Source organism: Mesocricetus auratus, unplaced genomic scaffold (assembly GCF_017639785.1).
Source record: "Mesocricetus auratus isolate SY011 unplaced genomic scaffold, BCM_Maur_2.0 Super-Scaffold_100014, whole genome shotgun sequence".
Taxonomy (NCBI): Eukaryota; Metazoa; Chordata; class Mammalia; order Rodentia; family Cricetidae; genus Mesocricetus; species Mesocricetus auratus.
The window spans coordinates 30,694,254-30,709,698 of NW_024429197.1; the positions used below are offsets into that span (position 1 = coordinate 30,694,254).

At 35.6% G+C, this 15,445-nt stretch overlaps 1 protein-coding gene across 8 annotated transcripts in view; it reads right to left on the reverse strand.

Annotated features, from left to right (window-relative positions):
• Nucleotides 1–15,445, reverse strand: part of Tut4 (terminal uridylyl transferase 4) — a 116,067-nt gene that overhangs the window by 63,580 nt on the left and 37,042 nt on the right. For all 8 annotated transcript variants that reach the window (XM_040756991.1, XM_040756990.1, XM_040756989.1 and 5 more), the window contains 7 exons: nucleotides 15,052–15,168; nucleotides 12,386–12,563; nucleotides 9,635–9,723; nucleotides 8,983–9,034; nucleotides 5,967–6,036; nucleotides 3,105–3,231; nucleotides 40–159 (listed from right to left, as the gene is read on the reverse strand). In XM_040756991.1, the coding sequence (XP_040612925.1) occupies nucleotides 40–159; nucleotides 3,105–3,231; nucleotides 5,967–6,036; nucleotides 8,983–9,034; nucleotides 9,635–9,723; nucleotides 12,386–12,563; nucleotides 15,052–15,168 (753 nt within the window). The remainder of the gene's footprint in view (nucleotides 1–39; nucleotides 160–3,104; nucleotides 3,232–5,966; nucleotides 6,037–8,982; nucleotides 9,035–9,634; nucleotides 9,724–12,385; nucleotides 12,564–15,051; nucleotides 15,169–15,445) is intronic.

Here is a 15,445-nt window from a genome sequence, read left to right on the forward strand (position 1 = left end):
TTACATACATGCACATATACACCACAAATTCATGCTTACCCAACTTCCAAGTAAGCAAGGAAGAAGAGGGGGTTTTCTTTGTTGAAGAAAAAACATCACCATTAAAGCAAAGCAGTAAGAAGGGATTCCACCATCAGTTTGGGAGTCAATATAGCACAACTGCAAAATCAAAAGGAAAAATTCCTAGCATTTAGGTTGTCTTCAATTTTCATAGCACAAGTAGCTTGTTCTTCACTGTTTAAAACAAAAAGTCCAAACAACAATGAAACTTAAGTAATAATCTGAAATGTCACTAGTTCCCTGAATATACACCCCATTTTATTTGATACAGGGTTTCACCATGTAGCCTATCCTTCAAATTGTAAGCATCTTGCCACATACCACCAAATAGTGAAATTACAGGCGTATACTACCACATCGAGGAAGAAAAACTTTTAAAATCCAATAATCTCTTTTTAGATGTCAAACACAGCTTAGAAAATAAAAATAGGCCAGGCAGTGGTGGCGCACGCCTTTAATCCCAGCACTCGGGAGGCAGAGGCAGGCAGATCTCTGTGAGTTCGAGGTCAGCCTGGTCTACAGAGCAAATTCCAGGACAGCTTCCAAAGCTAAACACAGCTAAACAGGGCTAAACAGATAAACCCTATCTCAAAATAAAACAAAGCCAACAAACAAAATTCAAGGTACTACAATTATACTGTAATATTCAATAAACAATATACAATAATTAACAAGTGAGGAAACAACTGTTAATTTTATCAGTGATGTGAGAAAATTTTAGTATATGCTAAATTTTTCTAAACCCCAAATCATAATCGGTTTTTCAGTTTGCTAAATAATGTGACTTATAAAGTTTCAAGAAAAACAAAAATGTTCTAAAATCTTAAGTAAATTAAAATTATTTCTAGGTTTATTACAGTAAATTTGGAAAATGAAGGACATGAAAACACAACTGCCCAAAATGAACAACATTATTGTATCAAAAACAGGCATGGACCATTCTGCATCTCATTCCCCACTCTACGTGCCAGTGCCCTACAATGACTGGTGTGCTGAGACACAATTATATATCAAGTACCAAGACAAGAAATAATGCTAAAAGCCACTTTAGGAAACAAAGCTCATAAGACTACTTTTTTGTTGTTTTTAATTGAGAATATCTTATTTAAGAAATGAGAACCAGTGGCGCACACACCTATAATCTCATCACTCAGGAAGCTGAATGAGGAGGATTTCAAATTCAAGGCCACCATGGGATGTATAGCAAATTTAAGGCTAGCACTGGCTAATCAGCTAGGTCCTGTATTTAAAAAAAAAGTATCACTTATATATAAATATTTTTAAACACAGTTTAACTTAGTTTATTGAGTAAAATAATGCCTGCAAGGCAGCTGGGTATGGTGGCCTGTAATTGTACCCCTTAGGAGGCAGAGGCAGGATGACTGCCCAGGTTTGAGATGAGACTGGAAGACAAAACAAATTCCAGGTCAGTCAGAGCTATACAGCAAGAAATTTTTCTCAAAAGACCAAAATAAAAAAGTTCTGTGAGAAAAATGGTACTATTTTAGCTCTCAAAAAATTAGATCACAGTTAAGAATTATCTCCAATAAAAATTAATACAAAACAACAACAACAACAAACCCTCAGTCTGCATTAAGAAATGGCTCAGCAGATAAAGGTACTTGCCATAACCTGACTACCTACATTCAATCCCTGGAACCCACAGTAGAGGTTGACTGGTAACCTCTACACACATGACATGCACCTGTATACCCATAATCACAAACACATATGTCACACATATACACATATATATGAAAAAGAAAAAAAAAGAACATTTCTTTTCTCTTTTTGTTTTTTTAGTTTTTCAAGACAGGGCTCTGTGTAACAGCTCTGGCTGTCCTGGAACTTGCTTTGTAGAGCAGGCTGGCATCAAACACACAGTAAAGGTGTGTGCTACCACCACCCAAAAAGAGAATGTTTCCATAGTATAAAAAGGTATGACAAGCCGGGCGTTGGTGGCGCATGCCTTTAATCCCAGCACTTGGGAGGCAGAGCCAGGCGGATCTCTGTGAGTTCGTAGCCAGCCTGGTCTACAGAGCAAGTTCCAAGACAGCCTCCAAAACAACAAACCCTGTCTCGAAAAACAAAACAAACAAACAAAAAAAAAATGACAATTAAAAATTCCAATGCAACAGTAATTCTGTATAATAGTGGCCATTATTCATAGTTCTATTTTCTAAACTTTCAGTTCCCCTTAGTCAACTGTGGTTCAAAAATACTGCCGAGAAGGCTCAGACTGTAGATCACTGGCAGAGGCCTTGCCTAAGATGGATGAGGCTCTGGATCGATTCTTCAGAGCTGACAAGTAAAAAAATAAAGTGTTTTAAAGAATAAATAATGAGCCGAGTAGTGGTGGTACACGCCTTTAATTCCAGCACTCCAGAGGCAGAGGCAGACAGATCTTTGTGAGCTGGAGGCCAGCCTGGTCTATAGATCAAATTCCAGGACAGCTAGGGTCACACAGAGAAACCCTGTCTTGAAAAATAAAAACAAAAATAAGTACATAAATAATGACGAGAGATGATTCAGAGGTTAAGAGCACTTGTACTTGTAGAAGACCCAGGTTCAATTCCCAGCACCCACATGGCAGCTCACAATTTTCTGCAATTCCAGTATCAGGGAATCCAATGTCCTCTTCTGGCCTCCCCAGATTTCAAGCACCCAAGATATACATGGGAGCAAGATACTTGCACACGTAAGGTAAATAAATTTGAAAAAAAAAAGTATATAAATTAAACAGAAAATTCCCAAAGTAAGTAATTTAGAAGTTTCAAATAACTTAATGCATTGCACTGTCATAAATGTCCTATTTTATTCTCTTATCTAACCACAGAAGTGAATAAAGGAAAAAATAATATGTATAATGACTCACGGTCATCTACAGTTTCAAGCATCCACTGAAGGCTGGATTGGATAAGGGAACTTGATGGAACCAGACACATGATTTTCTGTATTCAACAGAAAACTACTTCCTCCTACATGTTATAATTTATATGTCAGAACAAGAAAAGGCTTGACTTATTTTCTTCTGCTCCACTTACCTTAGCCCAGTAGCGAAAAGCTAACACTAAGGGAGTAAAGACAGGTTCCAATTTGCCAAGAGCAGCAAGTAAGTCAGTAGTGAGACACGCCATATCATTTCCTGCACTCACTCTACATAATAAACCACTGTGAATGAGAAACAAATTTTGTTGCATTAATATTTTAAAAGCAGAATACTTCAAAAACCCAGAGGCTACCCTTTTCTGTCACCATATTTTAATAACCAGAAAAGTTATTATAGAGACTGGAGAAATGATTCAGCAGTTAAGAGCCTGTACTGTTCTTGCAAAAGACTCTAGTTCTGTTCCTAATATCTACAAAGATATACATATAATAATAATTGTTTTAAGTCATAGTAAAACACTTCTTCTATTCCTTGTGCATGAACACGTGTTCCATGATATGCATGTAGAAGTCAGAGGAAAATTTGTGGAAGTTGATTCTCTGCTCCCACCATGTGGGTCCCACCACAGATCAAGCTCAGATGGTCAGGTGTGGAGACAAGCAATTTTATCCACATTTTTGGAAAATGTAAGGACAGGATCTTGTTACAAAGCCCAAGCTAAGAGTACAAGCTCGAGATACCAATGACACTAAAATCTTCTATGTTAATTAGTATAGCTTACCTCTTAGTTCATTCTTTATGGTTTTCTACATGATAAAATTTTTAAAAATTAATTTACTAGCTATATTTCTCAACTATAATTTCTTAAACATGCTTTCATAATTTTGCTGCTACTTTGAAGTTAAAGATTAGAATTTATTTGTTAATCCATGATTCCAGCTTCTGTATGGTGAAAACAGGAGCTACCTTAAGTGGAATGAGAGGGCTACAGTGGAGAGTATCCAGGGTGAGAGAGGAGGAGTAGCAAAGAGAAGAATGATTCTGAAGCTGTCACACACAGTATGAAAACTTTGCTTTCTGTTTTGTTTTGACCTACTAGAAGGCAAATGCCTATAATCCATTACTGACTTTGTCTTAAATGATATAATTTGAAAAAAATATTTACCCTCTCTCAGTGTGAATTTTCTAATTTAGAAAATAAGGAAGTTGGGCTGGCAAGACGGCTTAAGTAGCCAAGTAAGCCTGAAGACCTCAATTCAATCCTTTAGAACCAATCCCAGAAACCCACGCAATGCTTTAAAGGAGAGAACCAACATTACAAAAATTGTCTTCTGACCTCCACACATATCATAGGGCACAAATATCCACACACATACATACAATAATAGATAAGTATTTTAAAATCCAAAATAAGGAAGTTGAACTAGACTTCCACAAAACCTTCTGAATTTGAATTTAAAAAAACACACACAATCTTAGACTAGAAAAGCAACTTAATAATCAAAAGAAAAACATTTGACCATTTTTGTACTTTTTTTTCCCATGTTAATCTCAAGTGGTATTTAGTTTCTTTTCTTCCTTTTTTTTTTTTTTTTTTTTTTTTTTGCTTTTTTTGACTTTTTTGTGACAAGGACTCACTGTGTAGCTTTGGCTGCTCTGGGACTTTGTATGTACACACGGTTGGCCTCAAAATCAGAGATCTGCCTTTTCGTCCCAAGTGCACCACTACACCCAGTTCTTTTACCCTCTCAGTCCTACAGACATCTGACTAGACGAGCAATGAGTCATGCTAAGTAAATCAAAACTATATTGTAAATAAAAAACTTCTTTTTTTTATGTGCATGTGATACTTAAATGGAGGTCAGGACACAACTTTTAGGAATCAGTTGTTTCCTTTTACCATGCATGTCTCAGGATAAGTTCAGTTCTTCAGGCTTGGCAGTGAGTTCTCTTACCTACTAAGTCATCTCAACAGGCCCTAGATTATAACAGGCAGTAAAATCTTATCAAGAGTGGCTATTTCTTCTTTTTTTTTTTTTTTTTTTTTTTGGTTTTTCAAGAAGGGGTTTCTCTGTGACTTTATAGGCTGTCCTGGAACTCACTCTTGTAGTCCAGGCTGGTCTTGAACTCACAGAGATCTGCCTGCCTCTGCCTCCACCTCCCGAGTGCTAGATTAAAGGCGTGTGTCACCAACGCCTGGCTATTTCTTCATTTTTTATATCTCCAAAGCAATATAGTTTTTATACAAAAGTAAATGCTCTCAGTACTGAGGGTGACTAGAGGGAGGGGAGGGGAGGGGAAGGGATGGGGGAGGAAAGCTTTACCTAGTGTGTTTTAACTCTGCTAGTTCAATTTCTTGTTCACATGCACTTGGTGTGCTTCAATAAACAACTAGTATGATCAAATTAACCTAGTAAGAAATCTAACACACATAATTATTTCTCTTGGAAACGTTCACCACAAATTTGGTTCTCTGTAGAGGTTTTTCTTTTTCTTTTCTTTTCTTTTTATAATGGTGAGTATGTGTATAAGAACAAAGGCTTACATGGGATACAAGAAGTGGAATTCTGTCAGGTTTACGTGGCAAATAAACCATCTTACTGGCACCTCGTGAGTGTGAGTATGTGTGTGTGTGTGTGTGTGTGTGTGTGTGTGTGTGTGTGTGTGTGTGTGTGTGTGTGTGTGTGCGCGCGAGCGCGCCCACAAATATGCATGAGTATATGGATACATGTATGGTTGCCAGAGGTACGTGTTGGGTATTTTTGACTATTGTTCTCCTTGTTTATAAACAGGTCTCATTGAACCTCAAATTCAACATTTTGGATCGGCTGGCTACCCCTAAGATCTCCCTGTCTTTCCCAAAAGTAGGATTGCCCAGCTTGTTATCTCAGTGCTAGGATCCAAACTCAAGTCATCACGTCTCAGGCTTGTGCAGCAAACACTTTACCCACTGAGCCATGTCCCCAGCCCAAGGTTTGTTTGTCTTTATAAATACCTGATTTTCTTCATTACCAACCTTTTCTGATCTTTGCACACCACAACAGGAACTTTAGCATGAAAATCAGATTCCACATCTACATATAATGCTAGTAAAAGGAGGGGGGAAAGTAAGTTAATGTCAACAATAAGTAACGGTTTCATTCTAAAAAACACTCTCATTACCTTTATGGGATAACCCTTTCTTACTATGAAAATAGTAAGACCCAAAAGAATCTCTTACCTCTCCTGGAGTCATTTGTTGCATTTACAAACCACGAGTATGTTCTAAAATAGTGTTTGGAAATTAGAAGTATCTTAAGAGAGGGCTTTTAACAACTCTAAAAGTTTGAATATTTCCAAGTAGCCAAATTTCATAAATACACAGCAAGAGGGGACATCACTTACTTCTGAGGGCTATAGCCATAGGAGAACTTACATTTTACCATTCAGGTACAACTCTTGGCCTCACCCAATTAATTTCCAAAATCTGGCTAATGAAAGCTTCTTAGGAGGTATTAATAGGGTTGGTAGGGGATAGTCTATCACCAAAGTAGATTTCAAGTCATAAATATCTACTTTAGGGTCTGGGGAGATGGCCCACTGGGAAAAGTTCAATCCCTAGCACCCATGTGATAGAAAAAGAAAACCAATTACTACAAGTTGTCCTCTGACTTCCAAATGCATGCAAGCACCCACCCATCCACAAATATGCACAGGTATATAAAATCAATTTAACTTAAAATTAAAAATCAATACTTTAAGTAAATATAAATGGATTAACATTTCATTTGGGGGGAAAAACCTAAATGGAAATCTCTAGTAGTATTTGATGAGATGATTACTAATTTAAAAATATGTACTCGAAACCCATTATGTTAGTAACACTATTAGACACAGTGAATAGGGCAATATCTTAAGACACAAAAAGTTCGATGAGTGTTTGGAACACAAATATGAAAACAAATCTTGTAGATGACAAGTTTCTAGAGGATATTAAGTAAAACTATTTCAAAATCAGATGAAGGTTTTAAACCTACATTATATGTCTTAAGATGATCTCTCATGAGAAATATGCAGTTTTAATAGTTATAACAGGCTAACACTTCTCAATAACTCAAGAAGTAAAAGCATGTCTACCTGATGTTTACCTACATGTTTTTCAAGTTTTTGTTTAATTAGAAACAAGCATTTATTAACAAAAGCAGCTCTACTGAAATATCCCTACATCATTCCTTACAACTAATTTTCCAAGACAATGACCATTAAGCTCATAAGCGAGCTAATAAGATGACTTGGCTAATAAAGGCCCATGCCTCTAACCCTGACAACCTGAGTTCAATTCCGGGACCTACACAGTAAGGAAAGAACAACTATCATGCACACCACAAATGATACAAATAACACACACACATAAATAATTTTTTTAAAAAAGGAGAAAAATGAGTCAACTAATCTACCAGTTTGTAGAATAAGTACTGGGGCTTGATTTGAAACACCACTCTTTTCACTTTTACCTAAGTAAATATCCTTTTACAAAAGCATTCCAGATAAGTAACATGAAAAAGCTACTTGGTATGATTCAGCTGATGTAATGTAAATGATTACATTAGCCTACTATTACTATTTCAAGTGGATACTATTTCAAATGGAAAACAAGCAGCCAGGAGCACAGCCAGGGCTATCAAGAGAAACCCTGTCATGAAAAACCTACCAAACAACAACAAAAACAAAACACAACAAACAAAAACATGTATGAACAACGCATCTTTATTCTGCATTTCTCCCTAATTTTCCTTCATTAGAGACTTTTCAAAAAGATGAAGACAGGTCTATTTGTCTTCATTTACACATAAAATGCTCACAAAATAGTCATTTCCTTTTACTTGAAAGAAACACTTTCTAGGGGGCTGGAGAGATGGCTCAGAGGTTAAGAGCACTGGCTGTTCTTTCAGAGGTCCTGAGTTCAATTCCCAGCAACCACATGGTGGCTCACAACCATCTGTAATGAAATCTGTTGCCCTCTTCTGGCCTGCAGGCATACATGCAGACAGAATGCTGTATGCAGAATAAATAAGTAAATCTTAAAAAAAAAAAAAAAGAAACACTTTCTAAAATGCCAGTAAATACCTGCAACCCAAGGTGGTATCACATACTGTAAATACTCATTTCTTCTTAATTATACATGCAACTGAAAATTTTTAATACATACATTAAGACTTAAAAGATTAGCAGGAATAACTAAAAAGAACAGAATAATTAAAACATAATCAGTTATATGAATGTGGACTCTCTTCTGTACATGATACTGAAGGGAATCTAATAACCTGATAACTAGACAGCCACTAAAAGATAAACTGCTGGTGCTACTGAGAATAGAATGCAACTTAAAAAAGAGGAAGGACTAGAGAGATGGCTGAGTGGTTAAGAGCACTTGTTTTGTTTTGTTTAAGAACACTTGTTCTTAACAAGGACCTGAGTTCAGTTCACAACACCCACATATTAGCTCACATCCATCCATAACTCTAGTTCCAGGGGATTTGACACCTCTTCTGACCTCCGCAGGCCTATGAGGCACACACATGGTGTACATATATACATGCAGGTAAAACACCATACACATAAAATAAGTTAAAAAAATTTTAATGAGGAATTGCTTGTTTTTAGAACATTCCACCTGATTTTCAGATTGTAGTTGAATGCAAGTTAACTGAAACCACAGAAAGCAAAACTAGGATCATGATTGGACTGTAGCTCATTGACAGAACATACGTGTAGTGCAAGGCCCTGGGTTCTATCCTAGCACTGAAATAAATATATAAATAAGTAAATCTTGCAGCTAAGGACAGACTATTGTATTGAAAGCTATTATTCCATAACACTTTTTAATTATCAATTTCAATACAGTATTATCTGACCTAACCAACAGATAAATTACTTTCCAAGTACACCTACTAAATAAACATACATGGATATATATGCATATTCACACATGGTATCAATTCTAACTTGGTTAGAAAAAAACTTTATAAAAAAAGAAAAAGCAAGGAACTTACTACTTTTTTTCAAAATTCCAAGCACTTGTATCAGAAGATCTGGATGATTCATCTTTAAAAAAAATCATTAAAACAAAAAACAAGTAGCAGAGTATCAGTGAAAGCTCAAAGAGTAACATTTAAACAAAATTCATGCTATGTATTTTATTTTTTTGTTGTGAGCCTAGCCTTAAACAGCTGAGCCATCTCGCCAGCCCCAAGCTATGTATTTTAAACTAATACATTGAGTTCCAGCCCAGAATAGGGAAATCTTGTCTCAAATAACCAAAAGCAACAAAAATGTTACTAGCTTTGTTTTGAAATTGAGGAAAACAATGTTGAAAGAGATCAAGTAATCTGCTTTGTTTTGTTTCCAGTAAAGTTTTAAATTCAGCTTTTTGGTTTCTATCTTTCCAACTTTTCAATACTGCTTACCAGAATAACTAGTCAATAAGTTCAAATATAGGCACTTTCCCCTTTTATTACTTTCCTCTGTTAGCTGTTTTCTCTCACCTGTATGTTTTTACCCTCCCTAAAACACTGTTTAGACTTCATGGTTATACACAACAGACAAAAGGTTTTTTTCCTACTACGGATTATCTAAAATACAATCCAGTAAAACCATCAAGTACTACCCAAGTACCTTACAGAGAAGGTTCTTTTGATTACTTACCTTGGGAGGAAATTTTATATCTATATTAACATCACTGCTTTTCAGAGCAAACTTTGTCAGAGATGAACCATACAACCTCAGTGAACATTCTAGAATAAAGGAAAAACACAAAAGCATGAAACGGCATGAGTACTTTTTTAAAAATTGGGAAACTGGAAAGATGACTCAGCAGTTAAGAGCACTTGTTGTTCTTGCAGAAGACCAGAGTTCAGTTTCCAGTACCTAGATGGTAGCTCATAACTATCTGTAACTCCAGTTTTGGACTATCCAGTGGCCTCTTCCAACCTATCGGGCATTCACACACACATAAACTCACACTAGCCCCACACACATACATGAAAAAATAAATAAAAACATCAGGAAAACTATAAAATTACTTAAATCACATAATTCTGGCATAATTGGTTTCACAAAATTGACATCCTTTCTAACTGTTGGGCATTATGGGCACAAGAACAAATTATTTATGGGTACAAGAACAAAGAACAAGAAAAATAAACCTACCAGAAAAGTTCAACATTCAAATTTAAACAGCGCTTTTAGAAATCAATCTAAGACTATTCAGCAAATGTACTCATGGAGCAATGCTACTATCACAAAATGTATTGTTTTAAATACCAGCTTTAAGAAAAGGATCAGACATTCGATATAAATGCTTTTTCAAAATACAAAGTGACTCCAAGTCAACTGATAGTGCAAACTTAAAACACAGAAAAACTTTGTCGCTATCAAGAGTTCTTAGCACAAGATAAATAGAAGCTACCTAGATCTTTCTCATGTGTTACTTCAAAAACAAAACATACTTTCAAAAAATTACACCAAAGAGCAAGAGAAAATAACATATGAAGCTGGTACTGACCAAGCAGGGTCAGTCAGTTTCTTAAAAAAATAACATTCATCTTCAGTTATATACTTTTCAAACTTAGAAATATCAAAACATTATATCATTAAAATCATAAAAAATATAAACCCTATTTTTACAATAATACTGAATTACTTTTCAACAATTCTAATCAATATCCAATGCATTATTTATGTAGAAAAATGTGAGAGAAATAATAGGAAATGAAATTCTATTTTTCCACTTTACAATTATTTCTTATGAATCTCACAGTAGGACTATATGTGACTATAACTGATCAAATTTCTATTATCTCTTCAGATGGTAAGAAATTAAGTCTTATTTAAGATACATTTACCTAAACATTAAAAAAAAGAGATGGGCAGCAACAAGTATAAATGTGTACATTTTTAAATGTATACAATAAACCTGAATTCATAGCACCTTGAAACAAAAATAAATTTTCTCTAAAGTCTCTACTTAAACTAATTTTTCCCTAACATTAAGCAATATGAATTTTTTTCCTTTTTCGGTTTTTTGAGACAGGGTTTCTCCATGTAGCTCTGGCTATCTTGGAACTTGCTTTGTCGACCAGGCTGGCCTCAAACTCATAGAGATCCATCTGCCTCTGCCTCCTGAGTGCTAGGATTACAGGTGTGTGCTACCACCACCCATCTAAGCAATAAGAATTTTATTTGATAGTGTTATAATGTATATACTGAAGATATATAAAAATGTTAAAATCCACCTAGAAATCAATGACACTCAGGGGCTGAAGAGATGGATCAGCAGTTAAGAATATTTGCTGCTCTTGGCGGATCTCTGTGAGTTCGAGGCCAGCCTGGTCTACAGAGCGAGTTCCAGGACAGCCTCCAAAGCCACAGAGAAACCCTGTCTCGAAAAACCAAAAAAAAAAAAAAAAAAAAAAAAGAATATTTGCTGCTCTTACAGTGGATCCAAGTTCAGGTTCTCTGGATCCAAGTTCAGGTTCTCAGTACCCCCATCAGGAGACTCAGAACCACCTATAACTCCAACTCTTAATACCTTCTTCTTGCCTCTGCTGGCACCCAGCACATGTATGGCATAAATACACATATAAATACTTCTATAATAAAACTCAATTTCTAAAAAGAAAACAACAATGATACTCATAAACCAATGTAAAATATATCTAACCAATATGAAATTACCTATTTTGATAATATAATTTTCTTTTACTCTTACAAGATACTTTAATAAAAGCAATTCCTAGAGAGTGAGATGTTAAAGGTGCTTGCTGCCTGAGGAACCCAGGTGGATCCCAGACCACACATGGTGGATGGAAAAATGTCCACTGATTCTACACTTAGACACCAGAGCATACTCATCCACAAAAATTTAATATACAAACGTCATTCCTAAGATACTCAAATTCATATACTTTTAAGAGGCAAAAAAATAATAATAACAACAAAACACACAAAAAAATTTTTAAAGCAAAAAACAAAAAAACAAAAGAGCTGGGCAGTGGTGGCACATGCCTTTAATCTCAGCTGGGGATACAGGAGGTGTTTCTCTGTGGGTTTGAGGCTAGTCTGGTCTGTAGATTAAGTTGAGAACAACCAAAGCTACAGAAACCCTGTCTCAGAAAACCAATTAAGAAAAAAAAAAAAAAAGATACCCTAAATGGGGGGGCCTGCATTCTTTTAATCCCAGCACTCGGAGGCAGAGACAGGTAGATCTCTGTTGAGTTCAAGGCCTGCCTAGTCTACAGATCAAGTTCAAGGACAGCCAAAACTACACCAAGAAACCCTATCTCAAAAAAAAAAAAAGAAAGAAAGAAAAAGAACAAAGATATTTACCCCAGTTCAAAAGGAAGAAAGGGAAAATTCTGTGATTCTAATAATTAAATATGTAAAATGGTTCTGTACCTGGTAAATAGGTCATTATAACTTTTGACATTTCCTCCACAATGTCCTGGCGGACTCTGAGATCATCATCTGTTATTCCTTGTTCTTTTGCTAATTCAACAACCGCAATACTTAAAGCAGCCAAGTGAGCAGGAGAAGGAGATGGAAGAGATCGCAGTTCACTTTCTTCCTGTTTTTCCTGTTAGAAGAATGTTTCACAACAATAACAAAGTTTCAATTTAATGTCCTTATATTTAAGAAAGAAAAATAGAAATAACAAATATTCACCTTCTATACATGAGAAATAAAACAATTAATAAGTGAAGCAAAGAAAAACTTTTGCTTTTAGGTCACAGGATTCAAGGAATGAAAGGTGCAGCAAGGGAGTTTACTAGTGAGATTTTTTTTATAATTTCAATTTTTTTTGAGATTATAATTACATCATTTTACAAACTTTTAAAAACCTGCTGTACTGGAACTGGAGACATACTCAGAGGTTAAGAGCATGAACTGCTTTTCTGCTTTTGTGAAGGACCCCATTTTAGACCCGAGCACCCACATCCAGTAGCTCACAACTGCCTATACAAGCTCCAGGGGACCTGATGCCCTCTTCTAGACTCTCCTAGCTCTAAGAGGGAGCCATTATACACGTACTGACTCATTCATAAGTACACATCAAATAAATAACCATTTTAAAAGAACGTAACATTTTAAAAACCGCTCTTCTGTACTATTGTACATGTCTGAAAATCTACATCAAAGCTAACACAGAGGTTCAACAATTGCCTCATGATTCTGTACCAGAAAAGACAGCTATCTTAAGTCTATCAAAAGTCGTCAGTCATATCTAATCAATACAGACAGCAATGAGTCAAATGGTCATAATACTCCCTAATACACATACAAAGTATATAGAATATTAGGTTTTACAATCAAACTATGCAAAAGCTTCTTTGGGAAAGCAGAGAAGGACTACAAACCAGACTTTCTGAAAGATCAGGTGAGTGGATTCTTCTAAGAGAAGTTATCAGAGTTGAGACTTAGACTATATATTAGTAGTATTACAATATTTGAGAGAAAATTAATAGTTAATATACTATTATTATTATAACAATATACTTAGAAAAGTACTCTAGATAATTTAATAGAAATAATTTAAAAATTGCAAATTCTGAAGTATAAAATTTATGAGGATTTCTGTGGTCTACATTTCTCCAGCTTCATGTCATACAATTTTCCTTCTAGTACTTTCCTTCCCCCTTACAGGATTCACTCACATCTTTACACACCATGTCCACTCTTTTCTAGAGACCTTTCTCTATGAGGTTTTAATGTGCCAAACTTACTTTTTGTTTTTTAAACTACTGTTTCAAAGTTCAGGTAAAAAGTCATTTTTCATAGAAACATCCCTGCTCACTCCAGGATGAGGTGCTTTTTCCACTTTCCTTGTCTCCAAAATTTTCCCAGTCTTTCTGTCTCACCTTACACACAGGGTGTTTATTGTCTGATTGCTAGATGTGGGTGATAGTGAATAAGGTAATCATGTTTCCTGTCCTTAGTGTTCCTAATAATTGGTGAACGGGGGTTTAAGTACAATAAGTCCAGTTGAAGCATCTTAGTGAGAATTCAAACCTCCAGTACATTAAATGTTAGCTATGAAGATTGAAGAAATAATATTCTTTTCATATATAGCTATTTTATGTTGAAATAGCAAGTACACATGTGTACAGTGGCATATGTGCCCATGTACACAAAACCAATGATAATAAATGTGAAGGAGGAGCTGGAGAGATGGCTCAGTGGTTAAGAACACTAGCTGGTTTTCCAGAGGTCCTGAGTTCAATTCCCAGCAACCACATGATGGCTCACAACCATCTGTAATGAGATTCTGGTACCCTCTTCTGGTCGGCAAGGATACATGCAAACAGAACACTGTATCCGTGATAAATAACTAAATCTTTTTTTTTTAATGTGAAAGAATCCTAAAAATAAAAATGTCTTTGGGGGCTGGGAAGATGGCTTAGTAGATAAGAAAGCTTGATAAATATGAGGACCTAAGTTCAATTCCTAACACCCATGTAAAAATCCAAACATGGTTGAATACACAAATGAAGATAGGAAAATTATTAACACTTCTTGGCCTGCAGTAATGACTCCTGGCTCAGTGTGAGACTGTATCTCAAAGAATTAAGGTAGAGACAGATAGAGCATGACACCCAAGTGTTCCCATGGCCTCAGTACAAGTACAAACTTGTTCACCCCCTACACATACACACACATACACACACACACTGTCTTTTAATAAATCACAACTCTGTTTTTACACTTTTTATCCTGGAATTCCTTTATGAGTTGAAGCTAAGGATCCAGTTTTACCTGAGCAGCTGTCCTAAAAGATAAGGGACCTCCTCAGGCTACTACAGGTTGTAGTATGGACCTATGCCTCTTCTCTGCTGCTGCTTTGCTATACTTGTTAGTTTTTACTTTATAAATCAATTTTCTTTAGCATAATCAAACTGGTCCCTAGAAGGTTCCTTCTAACCACTGGAGATGAAAAAGTTAATCACAGCTTTCCAAGGCTATCATTTCAGTTACTTCATGCCTTATTATTAGGTTTATAAGTTTAAAAATTGCCTAATATACTTTTACAATTCAAAAAGTAAAGATATTTAAAAGAGATCACTTACCAAAATGTTTTTCTTATGTCGTTTTTCTTTTATATGTTTATGTGCTCCTTGGATGTTTTCAATGTGAATTAAGCAAAGTTTGCATAGATAACGGCAATTGGTATATTCTGGTGATCGCTGAAGAAACAAGTTTAAAAACACACTTTCTCAGAAAACAGATAAATGACAGACTATATAAGTGAACAATCTGACTAACTCTAACAGGCCAAAATAGGTCCTGAGGAGCTACTGATATAGCTCAGTGATAGAACACATGCCTACTACCATATGCTAGGACTTAGGTTGGACACCCCCAGCACCACAACAAAGAAAACAAGTAAGCACTACAAGAACATGTGTTTTAGTAAGTAACCAATACTTAAATACTCAAAAGACAGTTGGCTTTTTCAAAAAC